Genomic DNA, 22261 nt, shown 5'->3' with positions numbered 1-22261 from the left:
TATATTTTATTTCATCACTTTAATGTCTAAAATGTTAAAACAATTTGGAGTTAAGACTATTCCTGTGATCTTCGTGTCCTCGATAACTACCTGAAAAATACAGAACATTGGTTGTTTCTTTTTTCAAATTATTGTAGAAACTAAACTTGCCATTGGTAACACCGATTGATTGGGCAATAAATGTTTAACCCAAAGCCAAATATATGAAATTGAACTAAAAATAGGACCTACGAATGACTTTGTGTTGATGGTTCGTTTGACCATCAAGTGGTAATACTGTTTATTTTTTATTGTAAATTTTATAAATGAAAAATTAACCAAACAAATATTTGTTTGGTGATATATTGAAATGTTATTGCTTCATATTTTGTTTAGTTTGAAATATTAATATCCAATTTCGTTAATTTAAATTTAATTGTTATTGACAAAGTATTATTGGGCGGATAATTCAATGTATCAATAGATTATTTGTGTCGTCTTTTGAATTTGTTTTGGAAATTACAGTTCTATAAATATTATTCAGTTGAAAATGTCCTTCTGAGGCGGACGAAACCGGTCCAGCTTTATTTATTAAAAATGTAATAATTACTTACTAAAAAAAATTGCGCTTTATTAAATTAACCAATAATACCATACAGTTTCACCATTAATTGACAGTTAAAGAGTAAATAAGCAGCCAATAATACTACACTTATTATTGTTGGCATTATTATTTATTTGAAAAATCCTGTAAAGTTGGTTTAAAACCGTTTATAACTGCTTATAAAAAATAGACACTATTACTTCAGCAAGAAAATCGGAATGGCCACTGACGATCTTAATATTTGTGGAGTTTATCAACTTAATCACGCATCGTGTATTTGCAAAATAATTTGAAATATCATAACAGAACCAATGTATAAGACTCGTTCTATCTATAGAACAAATTCTCTGGTTTAACCAAAATGTTTTGGATATTGATATTATATTCCAGATAAAAAATGAGTTCCAGGGATGCTTCCAGAAAGGGAAACGCCGTCTATTTCAGTAGACAAAGGGAATACTTTGAAGGTGACAGGACCCACTAGGATACAGCTCACAGGAAATTAAATAATTATTATATACTATGACTATGTACAGAGGCCCTAAGTTAATTACTTAGTAATATTAAATAATATATACGTACTGAAACTGTAAATAAACATTATTTTTATAGTCAGCCTGGTATATGATTTTATGAGCTTCATGGTAAAGAATGTTGTTCGTCTCGTGTTGAAGAATGGTCTGAATGATATCGGTGTCCGGGAAGTGAAACAAGTCATGGCCGTACTGATGAATGAATTTTCTCAATTCCTCGATGAAGGTCTTCTCAACGCCTACCTAAAACAGTTCAAATCAAAGATATTGACACGACCCTTCTTTTATGGAGATATACCGTATATTATATAAAAGCGAAACCGAAAAAATGGTTACTAAGGTTGATGATTAAATTACTCATATATTGCATTTCAAATTCATTTAGATTAATTCACTGAGATTAATTTATCAAGGCACCACTAAGATAACCGACACCCCCATAGACTATAGATACATCTAGACGCCACCCGTTGCATTGCTAAATGAAGCTACGTGCCGTGCGTTTGGTTTGTGGGCGAGCGAACGCATTCGCCTACAAATGTTCGAGACCATAGACCATTTCGCAAGTGCTCGCCCAAAGTGCTCGCACTAGACGCTCAGAATTAAAATATAATTTTCTATTTTTTTTACGTTATATAGTATTTTTAAGCGGTCAAAATGCAACCATTAGGTAAAGATATCCACAATTTAAGTTATTTTAAAGAGACACTAGGTCACTGATATTAAAATAAATAATAGTATACAAATAAATTGTCACGAACATGTATCAACTTACCTATGAAACGTAATACCATCTTCTTGCTTATCAGTACGGCTACCATATTTTAATACAACACGTAGAACCACCTTTCCTACTTAATTAACTAATAATATATACCACTGACTTTATGTTTAACACAAAAAATAGCAAATTTAGCAACACGAAGTCGCAGATTATCGATGCTACGTGAAGCGATTCACCACGATTTGCCAGCGATACTTTTGGAAACTGACTCAAAAATATGTAGACCTTTTATCTTACTCTAGCGCGTGTCGCAGAGATTATAAGGGTGCCGAATACTTTCTCATTCGCACTCATGCATCGTTTTTGTTCAGGCCTTGGACACCCCCTACCGAATTCCAATAAACCGTAATTTACCAAAGACAACAGGAGGCTGCCATTTACTTCTATAAAGCTGTTTACGTTTCGTTAGCCTAAGACTAATCGGGGTTTTGTGAATATTCTTAAAATATCACAAAAAATAGTACAGCTTGAAACCATTTTGATAACTATCTGATCTTAACAGAATAATCACATAGTGACCTATTCAAAAACACTACAGTATTTTTAAATTGTAGGTACAATATGTAACCTATGTAAGTCACGGTTAATATTGAAGTAGTGTGGGAAGGGCATTTTCGTAGCAACAAGGAATGAAGGAATAAAAATGGGGTACCTACTGTCATGTTATAACTTGTCATTTGTGAATTACACCACCTACTATGTATGCACTGCAGTCATTTTGTTTCTGCCAAAGCTTTTAAAATTTATATATTAACATTACAAGTACCTACAGCAAAGCATTGATGTAGTTATTGGGTTTTTTGTAAACCCCATTAGTTTCGGACAATGTGGAAGTATGTTAATATAAATTGTGTAGAAAATAAAATTCATGGGGTTGCTGCCAAAAGTTGGTAAGTCAATAACTTAGTATTTAGAGTTAATAACAGATTATGTGTCTATTATCTATGGTAGAAAAAAAATTCAAGGTCATCCGATATATAGAATTTGCACAAAGAAATCAGCATTATGCCTGATTTTAGAAGGCATGTCAAACTATAAATTGCAATTAGTCCATAATATGATTTTGAGACTTACCAACTTTTGTATTCTTTTAATATATTTTTTTTCAAAATTAATAGTTTTTTTTTTTTTTGACTATGTCCGATCCAAACAAACGATCAAAACAGCAAAATTTCCCATGCATTGCATCGAGGTGGCACATTTGAGCAGAGCACAAAATTACTGGAGGAATGTGACTAACATAACTTTTCAGAGTAGGTACCTAGATTCCGTTTTGGTGAGAAATTTTTCGCCTGATGCGCAATGTGTCTGTTGCTTAATTATTTTTATATGAATATTATGAATAAATGTATAATAAGAGATGGGATTTTAAGTGTATTTTGTAATTTTCCTTTCTGGAGCAGTTAATTAGGGGTTCCATACAAAAAAGATTGGGATCACTGATTTAAATAGAGCTCTTTTCAGTTATCTATGAAATTAATAATATTATGAAAGAATAGGTACAATAAAAATTCACTAGCTCAATGTAAATTCTAAGCTATTGATGATGGCTATATTTCCTACGGCCTGCGCTTTGAAAATGGGTAAGTGGGCAAAGTTGCTGGAGGAAGCCAAGACCTCAAGCCGGATTATCAAATATGATGATTATCTGTGAAATAAATCTCTTACCTTACTTATATATTCTACATAAGTATCCAAGTCTTTGATTACGTTCGCCGGACCCGCCTGGCGAATTTTGGTACCGATAAAAATCAAATCATTGTAGAGAGTTTTGTAAAGGTCCCACATGGAGTCCACATTTTGGGTATTCTGGATATGGTAACTAATATGATACGCTATGTAGTTGTCGTCGGGTAAATAAGCCAAATTGTTTTGAGTGCAAATCTTTTTATAGTTTTGAATCAAATTAGCATGCATCGTGCACATACTTTTCTTGTCGGTGTTTGATTTCAAATAGGACATGATCAGATCCTGTATCTCGTACTGATATCCCATCAAATCTTTATTGTAGTGCTCAATAACCAGGCTTTTGTTTTTCCACATTTTAATTTCACTCTCGAACCGCGTTATCGGTATATTTAGTATCACTCTAAGGGCATCGGTGGTCACTTTAACGTTGTACGGTAAAACGGCCAGCATTTTGAAGGACTCAATGGATTCTTTGGGTCCTGAAGAGTTTATACACATTGCGATCGCTGAGAACAGACTCCTATGATCGTCGGGCATTTTCCAGAAATTGCAACTGAAATTAAATGTTACACAATTTATTAATAATTACTTAAAGGCGGATCCGAAAGGGGTCCATGGTTCTCATGGTCACCCCTTTGAATGAATGCAAATTATCTATTTTTTTTATTCAACGAATAATTCACAAGATTTAAGAATGTAATATTGTAATTATTGACATAATTTTCATTTTATTGACATAATACATAATTTTCAAAAAAGTAAGACACCATGCAGGAATCGAATCTGCATCAAGCGTAATGCATATGTAGAGTTTTATTTCATAATTGTTTTTAGTGTGTTTCCTAAGTAATATAAAATGGCTATTTATCCAACATGGAAAGGGTCGTATGCAGTGGCGTCCCGTGGGGGTAGGCAGATTGAGCGTCGCTTGGGGGCGGCAGTTACTCGAAGGGCAGCAAATCGAGGAGAATCAATAAATATATATAGGAATAGGTAACTAAACTTAGTAATAACGGAAATATCTTTCCATTAAAAAAATCAGCTCACTGGTTGGAAACAAAATGTGCATATTAATTAGCATAAACGGTTTAACAGGACTGTATATTTTTCGTCGGGTTCGCGATGTCTAGTTTACTTCCGTTGTCTTTGGACACTGATGACCAGCAATGACACGTGCAGATTTGCGAATTATATTTGAATTATAGGTATGTACCTACATACTTAGGTACCTACCTAATTAATTTATCGAAATATTTTTGCCATTCATTCGCGAGTTTTGAAAATTTTCAGGTGTATTTTTAAATGTATCTGAAACACAATATTGTCTATTGAAGTAGAGATGACATTTAAATTAAATTTTGTGGCATATTTTGTTAATAATTTCTTAGATATTGAAGTCATGAAAGGATAATAAAAAATACTGTATAATGGGGTGGCATTTTGACACTGCCTAGGGGCGGCATTTTGTCTAGGGACGTCACTGGTCGTATGTTACTCAGCTATCACAAAAGGGGGTCGCAATCAGTACTCCATAATATGATGACGAGTGTCGACAACTCAATAATTCAAGTGGACTCATTAAATACGTGGATAACCCTCAATTTTCCCCAAATACCATTTGGGGAACGCTACTGTAGAACATCACGCTTTCTTTAACCTTAGTACTAGGTTGGGGGCCTGCTTCAGGATGTGGAGGCCATGCATATAGATATACTATATCCACGTCCGTCCAGCAAGATTTGAATCGGTGATGAAAGACTGTATTTTTAGTAAGGAAGGATTGGTAAATTTGAAGTCACCATTTTTTGTGGACAAAGTTTACCGAATGATCATTGGGTCAGATATTGTATTACGAACTTACAAAAACGTATCTTTATTCTTGAGTTGTTTGACGTAGTGATTCCATCGGTTGTTGTCGTGCTTCAAGATGTCTTTGTTTTCCGCCAGGACTCCGCCCACCATTGTGATGAGAAGAGGTGCCCCCTTGCATATCCGATGGATTTTAGTGGCTTGGTTCGGCAGCTGTTCAACCTCTTGGTCGATGTACGAAGCGATCATTTGAATTGACTCCTTTTCGGTAAGGTTACCTGTAATCTGTTAATCACAGAAGAAAAATGGATGAACTTAATTTTTATCACTTGGTATTAACCGCACACTATAAAATTGTTTTACAATACGAGTTTCATTCACATGGTGAGGTCACAGCTTATCAAGTATGTGCTCAGAAGTTTACGTTCGAGTTAATGTAATATTATAATTAAGTAGGTTTTCAATAGTCAATACTATGTGGAACAAAGATATTGAAAAGAGTCATTCCTGATATTATGGACAGAGCCTAAACAGATGTAGAAAATAAAAGGATCCTACTAATTTCAATCGATTTCAAGGCAGAAGGCTCTATCTGGCAGAATAAGGGTTTCTCATCTTTAGTGCGTTGGGTGTAGAATCTCCAACCTATTCAATTACAACCCGTTTCACATGGGACACCTGTGTGGCGCCACTGGCATGGCGAGATTCTGCATTTACACATAACTGAATGGGCATGTTCAGGGCTTGCCACAGGTGTCCCATGTGAAACGGGTCTTAGTGTATGCGGCGCGAACACGGCAACTTACAGCGCTGTGTGTCTTAACCCTAAGAGTTTTATCAAATATCTCTTTTCCACATAGCTCATTTTCTACAGAGCACCTTTCACATAACCATGTGCCTATTTTATGCTCGAAGAAGGAATCAAATGTCTGTAACAAACCGTCTTGTATGAATAAGCATTTTATTCTTAACATTTATTACAGTCAAACTTGGTTATTACGAGGAAGATGGGACCGACTGTATAAGCATTACTCGTTACATAACATTTTTCGCGCCCCGTTCTATTTAAGCATAGAACATAAAAAAACTGTCTTAACTGAAAACCCCGAAACACGCAGTGCATTCATAAACTACAAAAGAAATTGCTTATTGTAAAGAAGTGCTGAGCCGCTGGCGCTGGTAGGTACCTACTGACTTCACAAAGCTTGGATTTTTTACATGCACTTTTAACCATATGCATGAATACTTTTTCAATGTTGTCGGCGAAAACACCAATTAGGTACTTAGACACTTAACTAGTGTCATAAACGTAATCCAATCCCGGCGGCATCCATCTAGTTAACTGCTCGGTCGGATTTTATTGCTTAGGGTCAAAAATGTTGTTTTAAACGATCGACATATTAACAGTTTTGCTTGGTATACCCGAGAAGTAGCTCGTGACAAAATTCAAGGTAAATCGATGGTAAAATCATAAACTAAAATGTCAACGAATGTTTCCTCATTACATCCAAGATCTTGCTATTTCCGTGATCGTAATAACCAAGTTCAACTGTATATCCAATGGGTTGGTGTATATTTTTTTTTTATAATCTTTATAGCAATGAATTATAATAAAACATTAAAAAAAGAATTAAAAAAAACAAGAATTATTAATATTTTCATCTTGGAATAGTTATAATGGATCATTTGGGAAAATAATATTGACCTCATTTACAGAATATTCAAAACAGTTACATCTAATATAGAATTTACAATTGCATATTATTTAACTTTCAAGTTGATTTACTCAATTCGGTCACCAGTGTACTTGAACAGTGAACCCTCAACCCCATTTGTACAAATGTTTTTATTCGTCAAATGTATTGGTATCTATTTTAAACAATTTATACATAATATAGTATGTGGTCATTTCTGAAACCATGGATCAAATCCCACATCTGGAAAATTCACATGTTTTTATGCACGGATCCATCAAAAATGATAAATTTCCTAAATCTATCCAATCTTTATTATTACCTCTACATAGTTTGGTTGAAAGTCATTCACCAACGTCTTATCCTGGGTCGTGACCATGGTCTTGCATGCGACGTTGAATGCCTCCATTACTTTCTTACTCCGCAAATCGTCAATCACCAGCAGCGCCCCCTTCAGAGAGTTGTTCTCGAAGGCGTCTTTGAGAATGTCTCGGTAATATTGCCACGTGTAATCATTGGAATGAATCGATTCTTCGTTGTAGTTGACGTTCAAGTATTTAAAAGTTGACATGATTTTGCGGAGCAGCCTAAAATTTAAATTTTTCATCTAATTAGTTGTCAACATCAATTAGAGTACCTCACCTACCTATCTGAATTATATTTTTTCACTGATTCTTTAAATCGCACTCGGGGAATAACAGTGGTACAAGTCCAAATTTGTCATTTTTGAGTTAAGTATGCAGAAATGTTCCAAGATATCATTTCTATCCGCACAAATAGCGACATAATTCTTAAAAATATGATGGTGGCCTTAAAAGCATTTTTGTCACTATAATATTATAACATTTTACTTGAATTCAAGCAGAAATAGTAGCACAATGATTATTGTGCCATTGTTATTGCGGATAACATTCAAAATGAGATGACTCTAGTGTGCAAACTTCACGCTATTATAAGGTAAATTAAAAAAAAAACTGATTTAACACAACAAAATAAAATATTCAAACTGCTCTCCTGCAAAAACAAATTTTCGAGTTGTGCTACTATTATTCCCCGGATGCGAAATATACATTTTAAGTGCCACGAGCGAGCTTATTCGCCAAAGTTTTTATGTACCGTAAGACCATAAGCGAATTATCTTGCAAGATCTTTTTGACATCAAAGCAAGGTTATTAGTAGTTCATGTATATTTTAAAACCAATATTATTCATTATTTTAGTGTGAAAATGTTGACGCAAAAATGGAGAAACGTTTCAATTTCGTAAGATTTCACAATTTTTCATCATTATATAATGCATATTTCATATTTCTCAAGTGATTTATTTTATTCCAAAAATAGCTGGCCTAGAGGTAAACCTAGTAAAATTTGGCTGGCAGTGAAAAGTTGAAAAGCAGAAACACTTACAGATGCAAGCTATTCTTCAATTTACGCATATTCTAATTACTCATATTATAAGAGTTATTATAAACATAATTTAATAATAGATTCAGACACATTTAAGAAAGAGGGTGGCAGTGCCTCCCTTAAGCAGACCTAGAATGCTGCCCCCGTTCATTTTCATTTCAAATTGTCTGAAAATTAGTTAGGTAAATACATAAGTACTCATTATTTTATTATTAATTTTTGAGGCGACTCAACAAACCAGAAAGGCACCAGGCATGAGGAATGTAGTATGGACTCCATTTCCCCTTGGAATCTATCCACATGCTTTGGCATATTTTCTTTATGGACTCATTCCAGTCTAAGAATTCTGGGATGCGTTGCCATCTTATTGAAATACGGGACATTAATGATTGGTAATTTATGAATATTACTTATATATCGTCACCGTTCAGGCAAAAGTCACCAACCCTGAAAATGGCAGTTTTGAGTTGAGTATGTCACCCGAAGCGTAAAATTATGTTCTTTAAGATGCAAAACTCACCACGGTACATTAGTTAGTAAAATTTTGCTTAAATCCGAATTATTTGTTTTTCACTAAATGACTTTCGATAAAATCTTAACAAGCAAAAGTCATTATAGGTGAATAGACATTATTGACTATATAAAAAAAAAATCCTTCGTTATAAATATACAAGCAAAAGTCACTATACTATGGATGGTGAATTTTACTGATCCTTCTTTTGGCTAACATTGTTCAGATTATTAACAAGCAAAAGTCACCAAACCATAATTGAGCTACCTTGCCTCCTTCAAAACCTTCCAGATGTTTTAATTAGCATCAAAAAGTAAAATTACCTTAAAGAAATTATCAAGAAGACATGAGAAAATAATTTAATGTAGATAAAACCTTAAAAACATTAAAATCTGATTTTTCCTGCATTTTCAAACTTTCAAATTGCGATATCTCAAAACTATGTTTTTAGGGTTGGTGACTTTTGCCTGAACGGTGACGATATCATCTCAAGTAATAAATGATGAACTGCGTAGGCCTGCGGTAATGCTCGGGCATTTTACTGAGATTATAAACTGATTGGCCACGAATTTCTGTGCAAGTTCAGTCTATGCAAACATACCAGAGTAAATTATCCGAGTGTGTAAAGCCAGCTTTAACACATTTGGGAACACAACGTCTATAAACATCCTATTCTGTGAAATATGATGAAATGTGATATGACAGAACGTCCATTGACGTCCTGTACCATAGAACGGAATATGACATGACGTTTATAGAAGTCGTATTTTGGATCAAAACAATATGTTTCCTAATTATTTAATGAGTTATCTTCAAGATTGAATAAAATTATTTAGATAGCAATATTCTAGTAAATACAGATGGCATGTATTTTTAAGCGGCATGTTAACCAGAAAAAATGCTCCACACTAGGTACAAATTTTTTCTTTTATTTTGAATTATCTGGATTAAGTTTCTTTTGTATTGTGTTTTATTTTAATAATTTTTCACTATAAGTTACTCACCGCGATTGCAACAGAACAATCTCTTCATCTGCAGAGCAGTCGCCGACGTTGATCCAAAAGATTTTGCCATCCAACAGGTTCAAAACAAGCGAGGGGTCATTCCGAAGGGCGCTGATTGCCAGAGAAGACTTGCCGCTTCCCGGCATCCCTAGCAGTACGACCATCGTATGAGCTCGCAACTCTGTCAAGTTAATCTGAATTTGTTTCTCCTGATAAACAAAAGAAAACGATTTTATGATGTAAAGTTGTCTACAACCTAAAATATTGATCACTTAAGAGCCGCTTGATATCTGCCAGTTACCAACCTCTATGCATAAATTCCAATCCTAATAAGATCATATGGGCGTCCACAAAGTGGAGGCTTATATTAACAGATTTTGGTTTTTACAAGAAATGTATGTTAACCACTTACTCAACCCATTAGGTCCACACTCTGACTCATACAGAAATGGAAAAATGATGTGTATTTACTAGACCCAGGATTCGAAACTGGGACCCACGACGTTATAGGCCAACGCTTAAGCCGCTCGGCCATCGTCTGCGTATACGGACATATACAATAACCAAAATACGCCATTCTAGCTGAAACCTTTGAGACAATTTGTATGGAATCGTCAGTAACATATTTACAATGTAATTATTACAATTTTTATATACTATTTGATAGTAATAATATGTATACGAATAAATGCTATCCAGGCCTATTTAGCATTCGCAGATAAGACTCGTGAAATCATACATGAGAAACTTCTGCGGTTCAAAAATGGGTGGAATAAAGATATTGTTTATTGCGGACGTAATGATGATATTTGGAACATAATATAAAAATAATTACAAGATAAGAAGAACTTTTTATATACAATGTTTTTAAATTTTCTGTTGAATCATATAAACTTGACTTGACTGGCTTAAACGATCAAAAAAATTTGTACTTGATAGAAATACTGAATAATGAAATGTCATTTCATATTGATTTCCATAGTAACGCACGTATATATTAATAATTTAGTTGCTAGGACCCCTTAGCAACCAATAATGGTATCGAAATAACTTTTCATACAAAACAGAATTAACTGAAAATGAATTAAATTCTACTTAAAGATGGCTTAAAGTATTAAAAAGATGCATTGGCATCGTGTTCTGATATATTCTAAAAGTTTCAAATGTCTAGCTAGTCGGGAAGTTTTTTAAAAATCGATTGCAAGATTTGTACTCGATAAACAACCATCGGACAAATAAGAATACAACCTAATAAAAAAAACAGCAAAATTTCCCATGCAATGCATCGGGATGGCACAGTTGAGCAGATTACAAAATTAATGGAGGTATGTGACTAACATAACTTTTTAGAGTAGGTACCATAGATTGCAAGATTTGTACCGGACAAACCACCACCGGACAAATACGAGCAAATACAAGAATATGAGCTAAGAAAAACGTTGTAATGATGTAAATTTTACACAGTTGTGTTAAAATAATTACTCACCAAAATACTCCTTCTGACGTAGTGGATTGGCAAACGTGGCACATTTCCATGGCTGAGGCAGTTCTCAAAGTGTTCATTTGTTAAATTGTTGGGAAGTATGTCACCTTTAATCACCAATATCTCATTCAGCCAACTGTAATCGATGACGAGAGATTCAACGAAGGCTTCATACGCATCAAACCGACAACTCATTAATATGTCCAAGAGAGCTTTAACTCGATCTTCCCGATCAGGCTGAAAGAATCAAATAATATATTTTTAATAAACCATTTTATTTTATTCAACGAATAATTCTCAAGATTTTGAGAATGTTAACATTCCATATATTGAACACACGTAACTTGAAAACACCACAAGAAAAAATCATATTTGAAAAAAATACGATGCTCGACGGGATTTGAACCCGTATAACCACTGGTATTGCGGCAACTGTGCATTAACAAATTATGCTACGAGCCTCCTACCTAATTACAACAGTTTAAACTAGTACGTCATACATGAAATGCTTATCGATATGATATATGATTTTTTCTAGTGGGTATATATCTGAGGTGTTTTCAAGTTATGTATGTTCAAAAGAATATATTGTGATCTACCTCCATTTGCGAAAGTGAAAAGATGCTGTCACTTTTCTCGCTCAGTAGGTTTTATCGTCTAATTAAAACACCGGAATCTTAATCGGAAACGGCGAGATTTATTTACGTTAATATCTACAAATTTTATACAAATTCTTTTCAATTTAATTTTGGCGGAGAGCGAGGTTAACACTGCTTACTGTGTTGCTGTCAAAAATGCTTCTGCGCGCCAAAACAAACCACCGCTTTCAAAGCGGTACAAATGCGGCGTTACCATTCTCTTTTATTTAATGGCATTCAGACAATGTTGCCGGTTAGATATTTAAAATTATTTATTTATTTTCGCAATTAACCTTTACTATGCATCGGCTCGATAATGGTTCGGGGTCTCTAGATCCACAGAGACATCCGCAAATGGGGAGTTTTATTTTATATATATTTATTATATTAGTTATATTTCATTAACCGGGTGAATATTGTGGTTACATGTAAATTGTACGTAAAACATTTCACTTTAGCACAGTTTGCCGTGAGCTTTCTTGTCGGAAAGAGATCACCGTATACTATACGGTTTTCAATTTTATTAGATTCAATATTAATTCAATTTTCATGAATTCATTCATTCAAGAATGAAAACCTAACCTAACCTAACAAATAATCCAGTATATCAGTTATTTTCAAAATTTGTTTGCCGCTGGCTTCCTGTAAAGTGTACTGTAAACCGATAAGAACCGTGTTTTATTAAGACATGAATTTTATGTCAGTACTATACGACGAGGTTGGACAGTCTTTAATAAACGGCCACATATTTCCGATACAACATTTCTAGGTGAAGTGTGATACGGCGAACTGCATACATACAAGTTTCCAGACACGGAATACTAAGGTACAACGATTTTTGAAATCACTACAGTTCTGCCTCGAGTGTCTCAGGTGCAACTTCCTAAGGCCACGGTTGGCGTGCCAAGAGATGTGCACAATTTCTATTATAATTTAGTCAAAGAATTTGGATTATAAAAGAAGGAACCTTATACATTATTTATGTTATCATTCGACAAACTGCAAGATGTCGTAACGTATTTTACAGGAAGCACAAAAAACTGTATGCAATGTATGATGAAGCTGTAAATAGTTTCTTGTTCATTTTTGTGGTATATGACGCAGACCAAGTAAAGATCGGTAAATGTGCCGAAGATGCCCGCATGAGTTTTTATAACTCTCGTTTTAGACCAAACCTAACCCAACCTAATATAACCTAATACAGTGGTCGGCAAACTCATTAATCAACACAGCCAAATATCAACAGTATAACGATTGAGATTTCTTTTGAGCCAAATTTCTTAAACTTACTATATAGGTAGGTAAACTTGATATCATTCTTAATAATGATCTTATTTATTGATAAAAATTAAATTGTACATAAGGTATCCATAAAATTAAATCATGACAATGACTGACAAACACTTAATGTGAACAATGGCCTTGCATCTCCTGGAAAGGGAAAGAAAAGCAAACGCTAGTTTTTTCAACTGATCATATGAGTAAGGAATACTATTCCAGGTATTAAAAATCACCATGTCTTCCTTCTCCAGGTCTTTCAAAGCAGACTACTAAACTTGTGCTGTGAACCATGTTCACATTTCTTTTTCTCTAATATGTCCATATCAGCACATAGATGTTTAAATTTAGATCTCCATAATTCTTTATCAAAATGATGCAATGGTAAGCAAGTATCTCGTGATTTTTTTTTCTTTCAAAATAGCAACAACCCGTTTTCTTACGCCGGTCATACTTTACGCCCCCCGTCTGTTGAAATTGACACAATTTTATCGAGTGGAATATGATGTTTTTCCATACACTCAATTACAGCATTTGCAATATCCTCTCCACGTGTTTGACATTTGAGTGGCAATAATCCTACAAGTTCCTCTTTAGGACCTGTAGATGAAATAAATCGTACAAAACGTGAATCTTGTGCTGTATCATTTATGTCACAAGACTCGTCAACTGCTATCGATAAAGCTGAAACCAATTTAAGATCTTCGACTTGCTGGTTGGTTATATTCGAAGACATTTTGACTGTTCTATCTTTCACTGTTTTACCCCTTCGTGGTCATTTGTGGCAGAGCCACACCCAAGGGGCCAAAGAGCTACATGTGGCTCGTGAGCCGCGGTTTACTGACCACTGACCTAATACAATCTTAGTGTGTGATAATGATGCATCAAAATGTATGAAAATTTCAAATTTTAAATTAACAATAATTATTGCATCGAAAAGCATCTGCGCCGACAGAAAAAGGTATTTAATATAATTGTCTACACGGAACAAACTGTTTTCGTAAAAAAAAATATATAAAAGCTCATGCGGGCATCTGCGGCATGATACCCCGTTTACTTTGCATAGTAAGAAAATGTATGGGGAAACATGTATTATCCTGCAGTTGGCAAGATTGCGTGCATAAATTAAACAAGATTGGAAGATTCCAGCGCGCAAGTAAGATTATTTTCGATCTGCGCCTGAGCAGTAGAGCGATAGGGGCGGGGCGAACATGCCGGTAAAAAAAACGAACTACTCATTTTGAGCTCCGATTTTCAATACGACCTGTCAGATAGTAGTATAAAATGACAACCTTAATGGATTAAATAAATTAATGGTTTATGACATAGGTATTGCTGTTTGTCAAATGTTATGACATTTGAAATCATTTAGTAATAGTAGTAGTTAAACGCATGAAACACATTTGTTGGTAAACTCCACAAATATTAACACTCAGTTGCCATTTCGATTTTTTTACTCAAGCAATGGCTGCCAAATTTCATGTTCATTGTGATTGCCAAAGTGTAGTATAATTGGCCGCTTATCCACTCATCGTGACAAATTGTTTTTTCATTCGTCCTTCAAATTAGCAATTAATATGTGCAGTAGTGAGGTTATCTGCAAGTGAACCCGCAATATTATTAGTTCCAGATTCCAGTTCCTCTCGTTATAATAATTGAGGTTCTACTCCATCTTCATATTCACATGTCACATGGACAATAAAACTAAAGCATGATAAAATATCTTAATCTAGTTAGGGTATAATCACACCGCAATACAAACCAATGAATTAATGTGTCGAAATTCATCAGGATTGAAGTGACCGCTGGCCAGGAGACTTTCCCCAATATCTCTCACATCAAGATCTCGGATTATACTCTTCCGGTGCGTTTGAAGAAGTTGCCGCCCGTATACTTCCATCTTTGTCTAAAATAAAAAACAAAAAAATTAAACATGTTCATGAAAATCCTATTCTATAGAGACCAGTGAGGAAGGGTGGAGGTAGGCTGTTAAGAGCCGACATAAATAGTCCACGCTAAACTTTATCAGTCAAACGTATTTGTTTTCATTGAACTAAGACTACAATTTACAGATGGTGTTGGCTAGTTTTTAAAAATTAATTAAACCATGCCTAATCCAAACCATAATACTGGTATATTTTGGGTGATATGACAAAATTGTGCACACTTTTTCATTCATACTTATTTGTTTTTGTTGGATTAAGAATACACAATATTACACATGTTATTGTTGGTTCATTTTTTTAAATTCATTAAGCCCTTCCTAACTGAAACTATAACAGATAAAAAATATTATTCTATCTATTGAATATCCAAAGTTATGTATGATTTAATTGCATAATTTTAGATATTTTATAGATAAACAAGTATTTTTTTACTATTATCTATTAACACAGTCACTGCTGACCAGTTAATTACCACAACTCGGTCAGTGCTCAAGACACGCCTGGCGTGTAGCAACTAGCATGATAATTAAATCTGGTAATTAACTGGTCAGCAGTGAATGTATATGTATCTAATGGCCACACGCCAGGCGTGTTTTGAGCACTGACTGTGTTAATTATGGCTCGGTTTTTGCAAATTTTTATTGAATTTTAAAAACTAATATCTGTAAATAATTGTAGGCTTATATAAATGAAAACAAATACGTATGGCTGACAAAGTTTAATCTGTACTATTTATTGCAGATCTTAACAGCCTACCTCCACCATTCGCCACTGATAGAGACGGACCCTAGATACTTACATAAAAGGTATGGGGTTGTCCATAAATGACTTTGCACAATTTCAATATTTTTGACCCCCTCCATCACACATTGTCATTAAATCATTTACCCCCCTGTCTAAATTACATGGTTCCTCCTTCCATTCGTAAAAAACATTTATCTTGAAAATGATCGATTTTAGTAAGTACCATATCAGAAAACCAACTGGGATTAGAATCTCATATCTTTTTACTGTCCAGGTCGATTGCTCTTATCCCTTGAGTTATCAGCCCTTTTTTTTAATATACCTATCATTATCGAATCTGAGTATTGAATAAAAAAAATAATAATTTTGTGACGTCAAATTTCTACACCCTCCCCCGTCAATACGTTATATCATTGGTTGTCACACCATTATCAAGACTACAAAAATTAACAATAAGTTAATTAATGAATTTAACTCATATGGCATCCTCCCTTTCTGTCACTCAAGCACTATTCAAGAATATTATAACCGTACCTACTATGTACTTATTATTTTTTGAATAAATATTAACCTAATTAACTTAAAATATTGTATAATTTGCCTAAATAAAAAAATTTCCATGCACTCAGGCATTATTATTAGGAAATCGTTAAATAAAAAATCTTACAATTGACAACGAATCAATGCCAAGTAAATGGCCGATTAATAAGCTAATATTATGTTCATGGCTTTTATCAACATCAAGGGGAATCCACTATATTATGAAATAATTTGTTTTTTGGCTTCCCGTAAAGATTACAATATGTGCGAGTTAGTCAGGCATTGTTATCTTATCAAAGTGACCACCCGTTAGATAATTATGAACGTCAAAAGCCACTTCGCCAGGGAATTCATTTAAATACCCAACCACATTCTGTCGTAAGCAACAAATCTTGATAATGTCTTTCAGTGTATTTTTTTTTATATAGATAGCTTATTTGTACCAACCCCTATTTCTTTTCTTTTCTTTTGACCATGTCCAACCCTAATAGGTTCACATGGACCTGGATGGAGGTTTGTATTAACAGATTTTTTTTACGAGAAATGGATATTAGCCACATGTTCAAGCTATTATTTCCATACTCTGACTCCAAAAACAAATTAAAAAACAATATGTGTATCTGGCAAACCCAGGATTCGAACCTGGGACCCACGCATTATAAGCCGTCCTGTAAGTCGCTTAGGAGAGGAAAAATAATGAATATTTGTACCTATTCTGAATCCGGACACGTCATGTATGAATGATATACAGTCAAACTTGGTTATTACGAGGAAGATGGGACCGACTGAATTTGCTCGTTATAAGCGGTAGTCGTTATATCAGAAAATAGGTATTTTTCAATGAGTGGTCACATAACAAAAAAAGTCGAAAAAAACGTTGAAAATAAAAAATCTGAAAACCATCGTAAAAATCCCCAAAACAAGCATGGCCTTCATAAACTACAAAAGAAGTTGTTTATTGTATTGAACACTGGTAGGTACCTACGGACTTCACAAACCATGTGCGTGGATACTTTTTCATTATTGTTGGCGAAAACAACAATTAGACACTTAACTAGTGTCATAAACGTAATCTGTTATTGCTTAGAAACGAAATGTTTTTAAACGATCGACACATTAACAGTATTTTAGCTCGGTATATCCGATAAGTTGCTCGTTATAACAGTGAATAAATGTATGGGGAAAATCATAAACCAAATGTCAACGAATGTTTCCTCATTACATCCGAGATCGTAATAACCGAGTTCGACTGTACATCATTTTAGACACCCTATTGATAGATGAATATTGTTTATCTACTATTGTTTGGTTAGACAGGTTTTAATCGAATTTTAAAAAAACATCTGCAATTTGTATTCTGAGTTCAATGAAAACAAATAATTTATTTATTTACATATTTATTTTTGTTAGACCTCCACAGCCCACTACTATTATTATGGTTTGGTCTAGGCAAGGTTTAACTCATGGCGCGGTTTGGAGCAGTTGGCCATTCGATATAATTAACGTGTCATTTAAATGTGGTTATTAATTTTATTGTGTGTGGTGTTAATTTATTTTTGGAAACTAACCAATACATACCATCTGTACCTAATTTGTATTATTAGTTCAATGAAAACAAAGCACACCTGCAAGTGCAAATAACATATTATGTGAGATATGAGGGTTTAAAGTTTTCATTTTATCAGGACTTCTTTGTATTGTAAATCGAAACTATTTCTTTTTTATTGAAAATTATTTGTTTGCAATTGCTTCATTTTTACATAATAGAACTCTTGACATTTGCAGTTGTTTCTCATTTAAATCTCAAAATCGAAAAATTTGTACTTGTTATGGTTTTACACTCAAAGTGCGAAATAAGTAAGACTGTCAAAGTTCAGTGTGCACTATTTATGTCAAATGTCAACATCTTACACGATTCACCAATGGTACACATTGGTAGTTGGAAATTATGATTTATATTTTAATTTTTATCATGGAGAGACCTCAGTGCTATGGGCCTTCGAGTGCCTAAACCCGCCACTGCATTGAACAATTAATATTATTTACGACTAGATATGACATTTTGCCTCTTACCATTTATTTCATGTAGTACATTTAACCAAACTGACAGCGATAAGAGTAGGTATAGATAATTTTTGTGCATATGGGAGCCTGTAGCCATAGTGGAATTGTAAATCGGCAAAGTGAATAAAATAAACTGTTTGTTATCACTATTCTGCATATCAAAGGAAACATGCGGTGACACTTTATCTTCAATGGTTGTGGTTTGGATATATTATAATATTACACATTAAAACACACATAGTATTTAAACGAAACAAATGAACCAAATTAATAGATCAACCAACATAACCCATCAACATTAGGTACAATACCTATTCTTCACAGTGGTGAAGAGTGGAGGTAGGTGCTAGATAGCGTGTCCGGAAACTTGTACGTATGTAGTTTAGGGAGAGGTTCATTTTAAAAGAATATCTATAATACTTTTAATTCATTTTTAAGGGGGTGGGTTTTTAACAAAATCTAGTAGGTGCCACTGACTTCTATATTTGCCTTGCTTACTACATTGCTTCAACTGCGAAATACTGCGCTTTGACACTCCACACTTTGAGTCTACTGATAAACACATGGTCTGCAAGTATTTTTTTTTTCCGACCATGTCCAATCCTAATAAAATCATATGGGCCTCCACAGGGGGTAGAGGTTTGTATTAACAGATTTTGTTTTTTTTACGAGAAATGGATGTCAGCCATTTGCTCAACCTATTAGGTCCATACCCTTACTCACACACAAATTGAAAAACAATATGTGTACTTGCCAGACCCAGGATTCGAACCTGAGACCCACGGAGTGATAGTCCAACGCTTAAGCCACGCGGCCACCGTGGGTGCAAGTATAGCTAATGGTATTCACCGATCAGTAATTGTGAGCTGTCGCATCCACAAGTGGTTATCAATTGTGCGTGTTGTAAAGGTCATAATTAGTAGGATCGTTAGTTTCCAACTGTGTCGTCCACGCTTTGTTGTCTTTTAGACATGCCGCATCGGAATATTAATGAATGATGGATGCCCCTAATAGTCACACCGATTTATGAGAGCCTCAAGCCTTGAGATCCTGATGAAGAAAGAAGTAATATTCTAGTTATCCAAATAATTTGTATTATTTCTGTTTTTGAGGGGAGTCTGGACCCGAAAACCCCCCCTTGTGTGCGCACCTGCAACTTACTAATTAAATATTGAAAATTTAAACTGGCCTGACTTTCCTCAATAAAGACTTCCAATACAGTACATTGAGAATCACCGTTAAATGCTGTTGCACATTGCGGAAAATGACATGTTGCGAAAAAAGTTTACTATCTGAATCAGACTGATTAAAGCAACAATTATAAAATAAGCATATTAAATTTGGAGGTTAGTTTCAAAGTTACCTCCATGAGCCATCATTTTGGGTTTTAATTAAAGTTTTAAACCAAATAAGAAATATCTCGACAAATATATTATGTTATATACTTAAGCTAATCATGAAGAATTCGCCATCCCTTTTGACCCTTTCCATAGTCGTGATAAACTACCGAGTATTTATAGTAATAGGTTGAAAAGAAAAGTAGATAAAAACTTATGGAAAGCAAGAAAATTTTACCATCAAGCTCATAATGTCTATCTTATCGAAAAATGATTTCAAAATATGCACCAATTATTACTTAGTTGAAAAAATCACCACTTTGCAATTTACTGTAATTATTTTCAATAGCTTCAAGACTTCAAATAAAATACACTCTTTACCATGATTCATTTTAATAATTATAATTATCCGCAGACAGACAAATTTTAAACTTTAACAATGTAAGTACCTTCTATGAGCATGGAATTTATTCGCCATTTAGTATGTATATATTATTATATTAACATAGGTATTATTAGAGTTATACTTGTTATTAATGTTAATACTTACGTAGAAGCTTTGTTAATTGTTCAACGTTTAACACTCATGCTATTTATTATAAACAATTAACTTTATTATTGCCAAACAGGACACAGACACAATTATCGCCACAACATTCACTACCAAACACTATTGAAGATGATAAGGAACTATTTGAATTAATGTTAATTAATTTGTATAATATGTTTCATTATTACGCTATGATTCATCAAGGACTATATCGAGACATTAAAATATACATAGTAGGTAATTATTACCTATAGGCACCTACCTATATCCATATAATTAACATTTGATATATTCTAGAATGAAAATTATCATTGTGGTTAGATAGAATCAGGGAAGTACTATTTCTTTAGAGCTGGGGCAAGGGGATATAATAATTTGGTTTTATAATTAATTTTATGGGTTGTAGCTATAATGTTTAAATATTATAACTAATTACATTTATAATATATCACAACATCTACCTATCAGTGGGGAAGGGTAGAGGTAGGCTGTTAAAATCTGCCATATATAGTGCACACCAAACTTTTTCAGTAATACGTACAGGAGGACCTCGACTTTCGCACATAATTGGTTCCTGAAAAGGTGTGCGAATGTTAAATGTTCGAAAGTAGAGGGAAGTAAAAAAAAAAAATTGTGTGTATTTTGAAATATTTATTTATCAAGTAAATATAAGATGTTTAAAAGACATGTTTAAGTGGGGTTTGCGGGTGTTTCCCTTAAAAAGTTATCAAGAGCTAACTTTTTGCCACTCTTCTTTTTCTTATTTTAAATAAAATATTTTAAATGGTAAATCATTAACTTTACAATATTGCTTAACTGCTGGCACGAAATGTAAAGTGAACCAATCTTTTAATATTAACGCAGTAAACCCAGGCTTTTTTATTTGATTACTGTAAGCAATTCTTTATCCTTCCCTTTCAATACTCTGGGATTTTCTGGTTGATAAATTAACATTGGCATCAATTTTAAATCACCAGCCAAGTTTCCACCAAGAAGCAATGTCAATCGGTTTTTAGAAGGTTTATGCCCTGGGGCAACTGATTCTTCCTTAGATAAGAATGTACGACTAGGCATTTTTTTCCAAAATAAACCTGTGTCATCTACATTAAATATTTGGCTAGAGGAATATTCTCCATCTTCAATAATTTTGGATAATGAGGAAATAAATTCTTTTGCAGCATCTTTATCCGCATCAGCCGATTTTCCAGTGAATTTAATATAAACCAACTGTTACTTGCTTGAAAAATCGTGTTAGAATCTTCTTTTTCTAGCCTTCCAATCTTTGTACAAACTAAGAGCCTTCGCTTGAATAATTGAAATATTCAGAGGGACATCTTTTTGATGTTGGTCGTCGATCCATGATGACAAATATTTTTCCATTTCATCCATAACTATGCCGTGTCCTTTAGAAACAACCTTTAAAGATAATATATTTCCACAATTTTGAACGTATTCCTTAATTTTATTTTTATTTTTCAAAATTGAACATATCGTAGTAGACCTGTTTATATCATACGAACGTCCGATTGAAGCAAAAGATTCACCGCAATCAGAACGTCATGTGAAGTTTATAAGTCCTTGATTTCTTTTTGTTCGTATCAACACTGCAGTTTTTCCGTTTCTCACTCATGTTTATAAATTTTTAGGGTGAAATATTTCAAATGAAGAA

At 33.9% G+C, this 22261-nt stretch overlaps 1 protein-coding gene across 1 annotated transcript in view; it reads right to left on the bottom strand.

The window, feature by feature from the left end:
- The window catches only part of LOC147064999 (uncharacterized), a 49586-nt gene extending 28742 nt beyond the window's left edge, over positions 1-20844 (bottom strand). Inside the window, exons 1-8 of the mRNA XM_085958375.1 lie at positions 20593-20844; positions 15174-15317; positions 11499-11732; positions 10013-10221; positions 7415-7679; positions 5451-5683; positions 3569-4142; positions 1166-1359 (exon numbers count right to left, since the gene is read on the bottom strand). Of these exons, the coding sequence (XP_085814501.1) occupies positions 1166-1359; positions 3569-4142; positions 5451-5683; positions 7415-7679; positions 10013-10221; positions 11499-11732; positions 15174-15311 (1847 nt within the window). The 5' untranslated portion in view covers positions 15312-15317; positions 20593-20844. The remainder of the gene's footprint in view (positions 1-1165; positions 1360-3568; positions 4143-5450; positions 5684-7414; positions 7680-10012; positions 10222-11498; positions 11733-15173; positions 15318-20592) is intronic.
- Between the last annotated feature and the right edge of the window lie 1417 nt (positions 20845-22261).

The sequence above is a fragment of the Rhyacophila brunnea genome, unplaced genomic scaffold (assembly GCF_057557595.1).
Source record: "Rhyacophila brunnea isolate RB1 unplaced genomic scaffold, BYU_Rbru_1.0 scaffold_7, whole genome shotgun sequence".
Classification (NCBI taxonomy): domain Eukaryota; kingdom Metazoa; phylum Arthropoda; class Insecta; order Trichoptera; family Rhyacophilidae; genus Rhyacophila; species Rhyacophila brunnea.
Note: the sequence above shows the minus strand (reverse complement) of the source record. Positions and strands in the feature narration are given on the sequence as shown.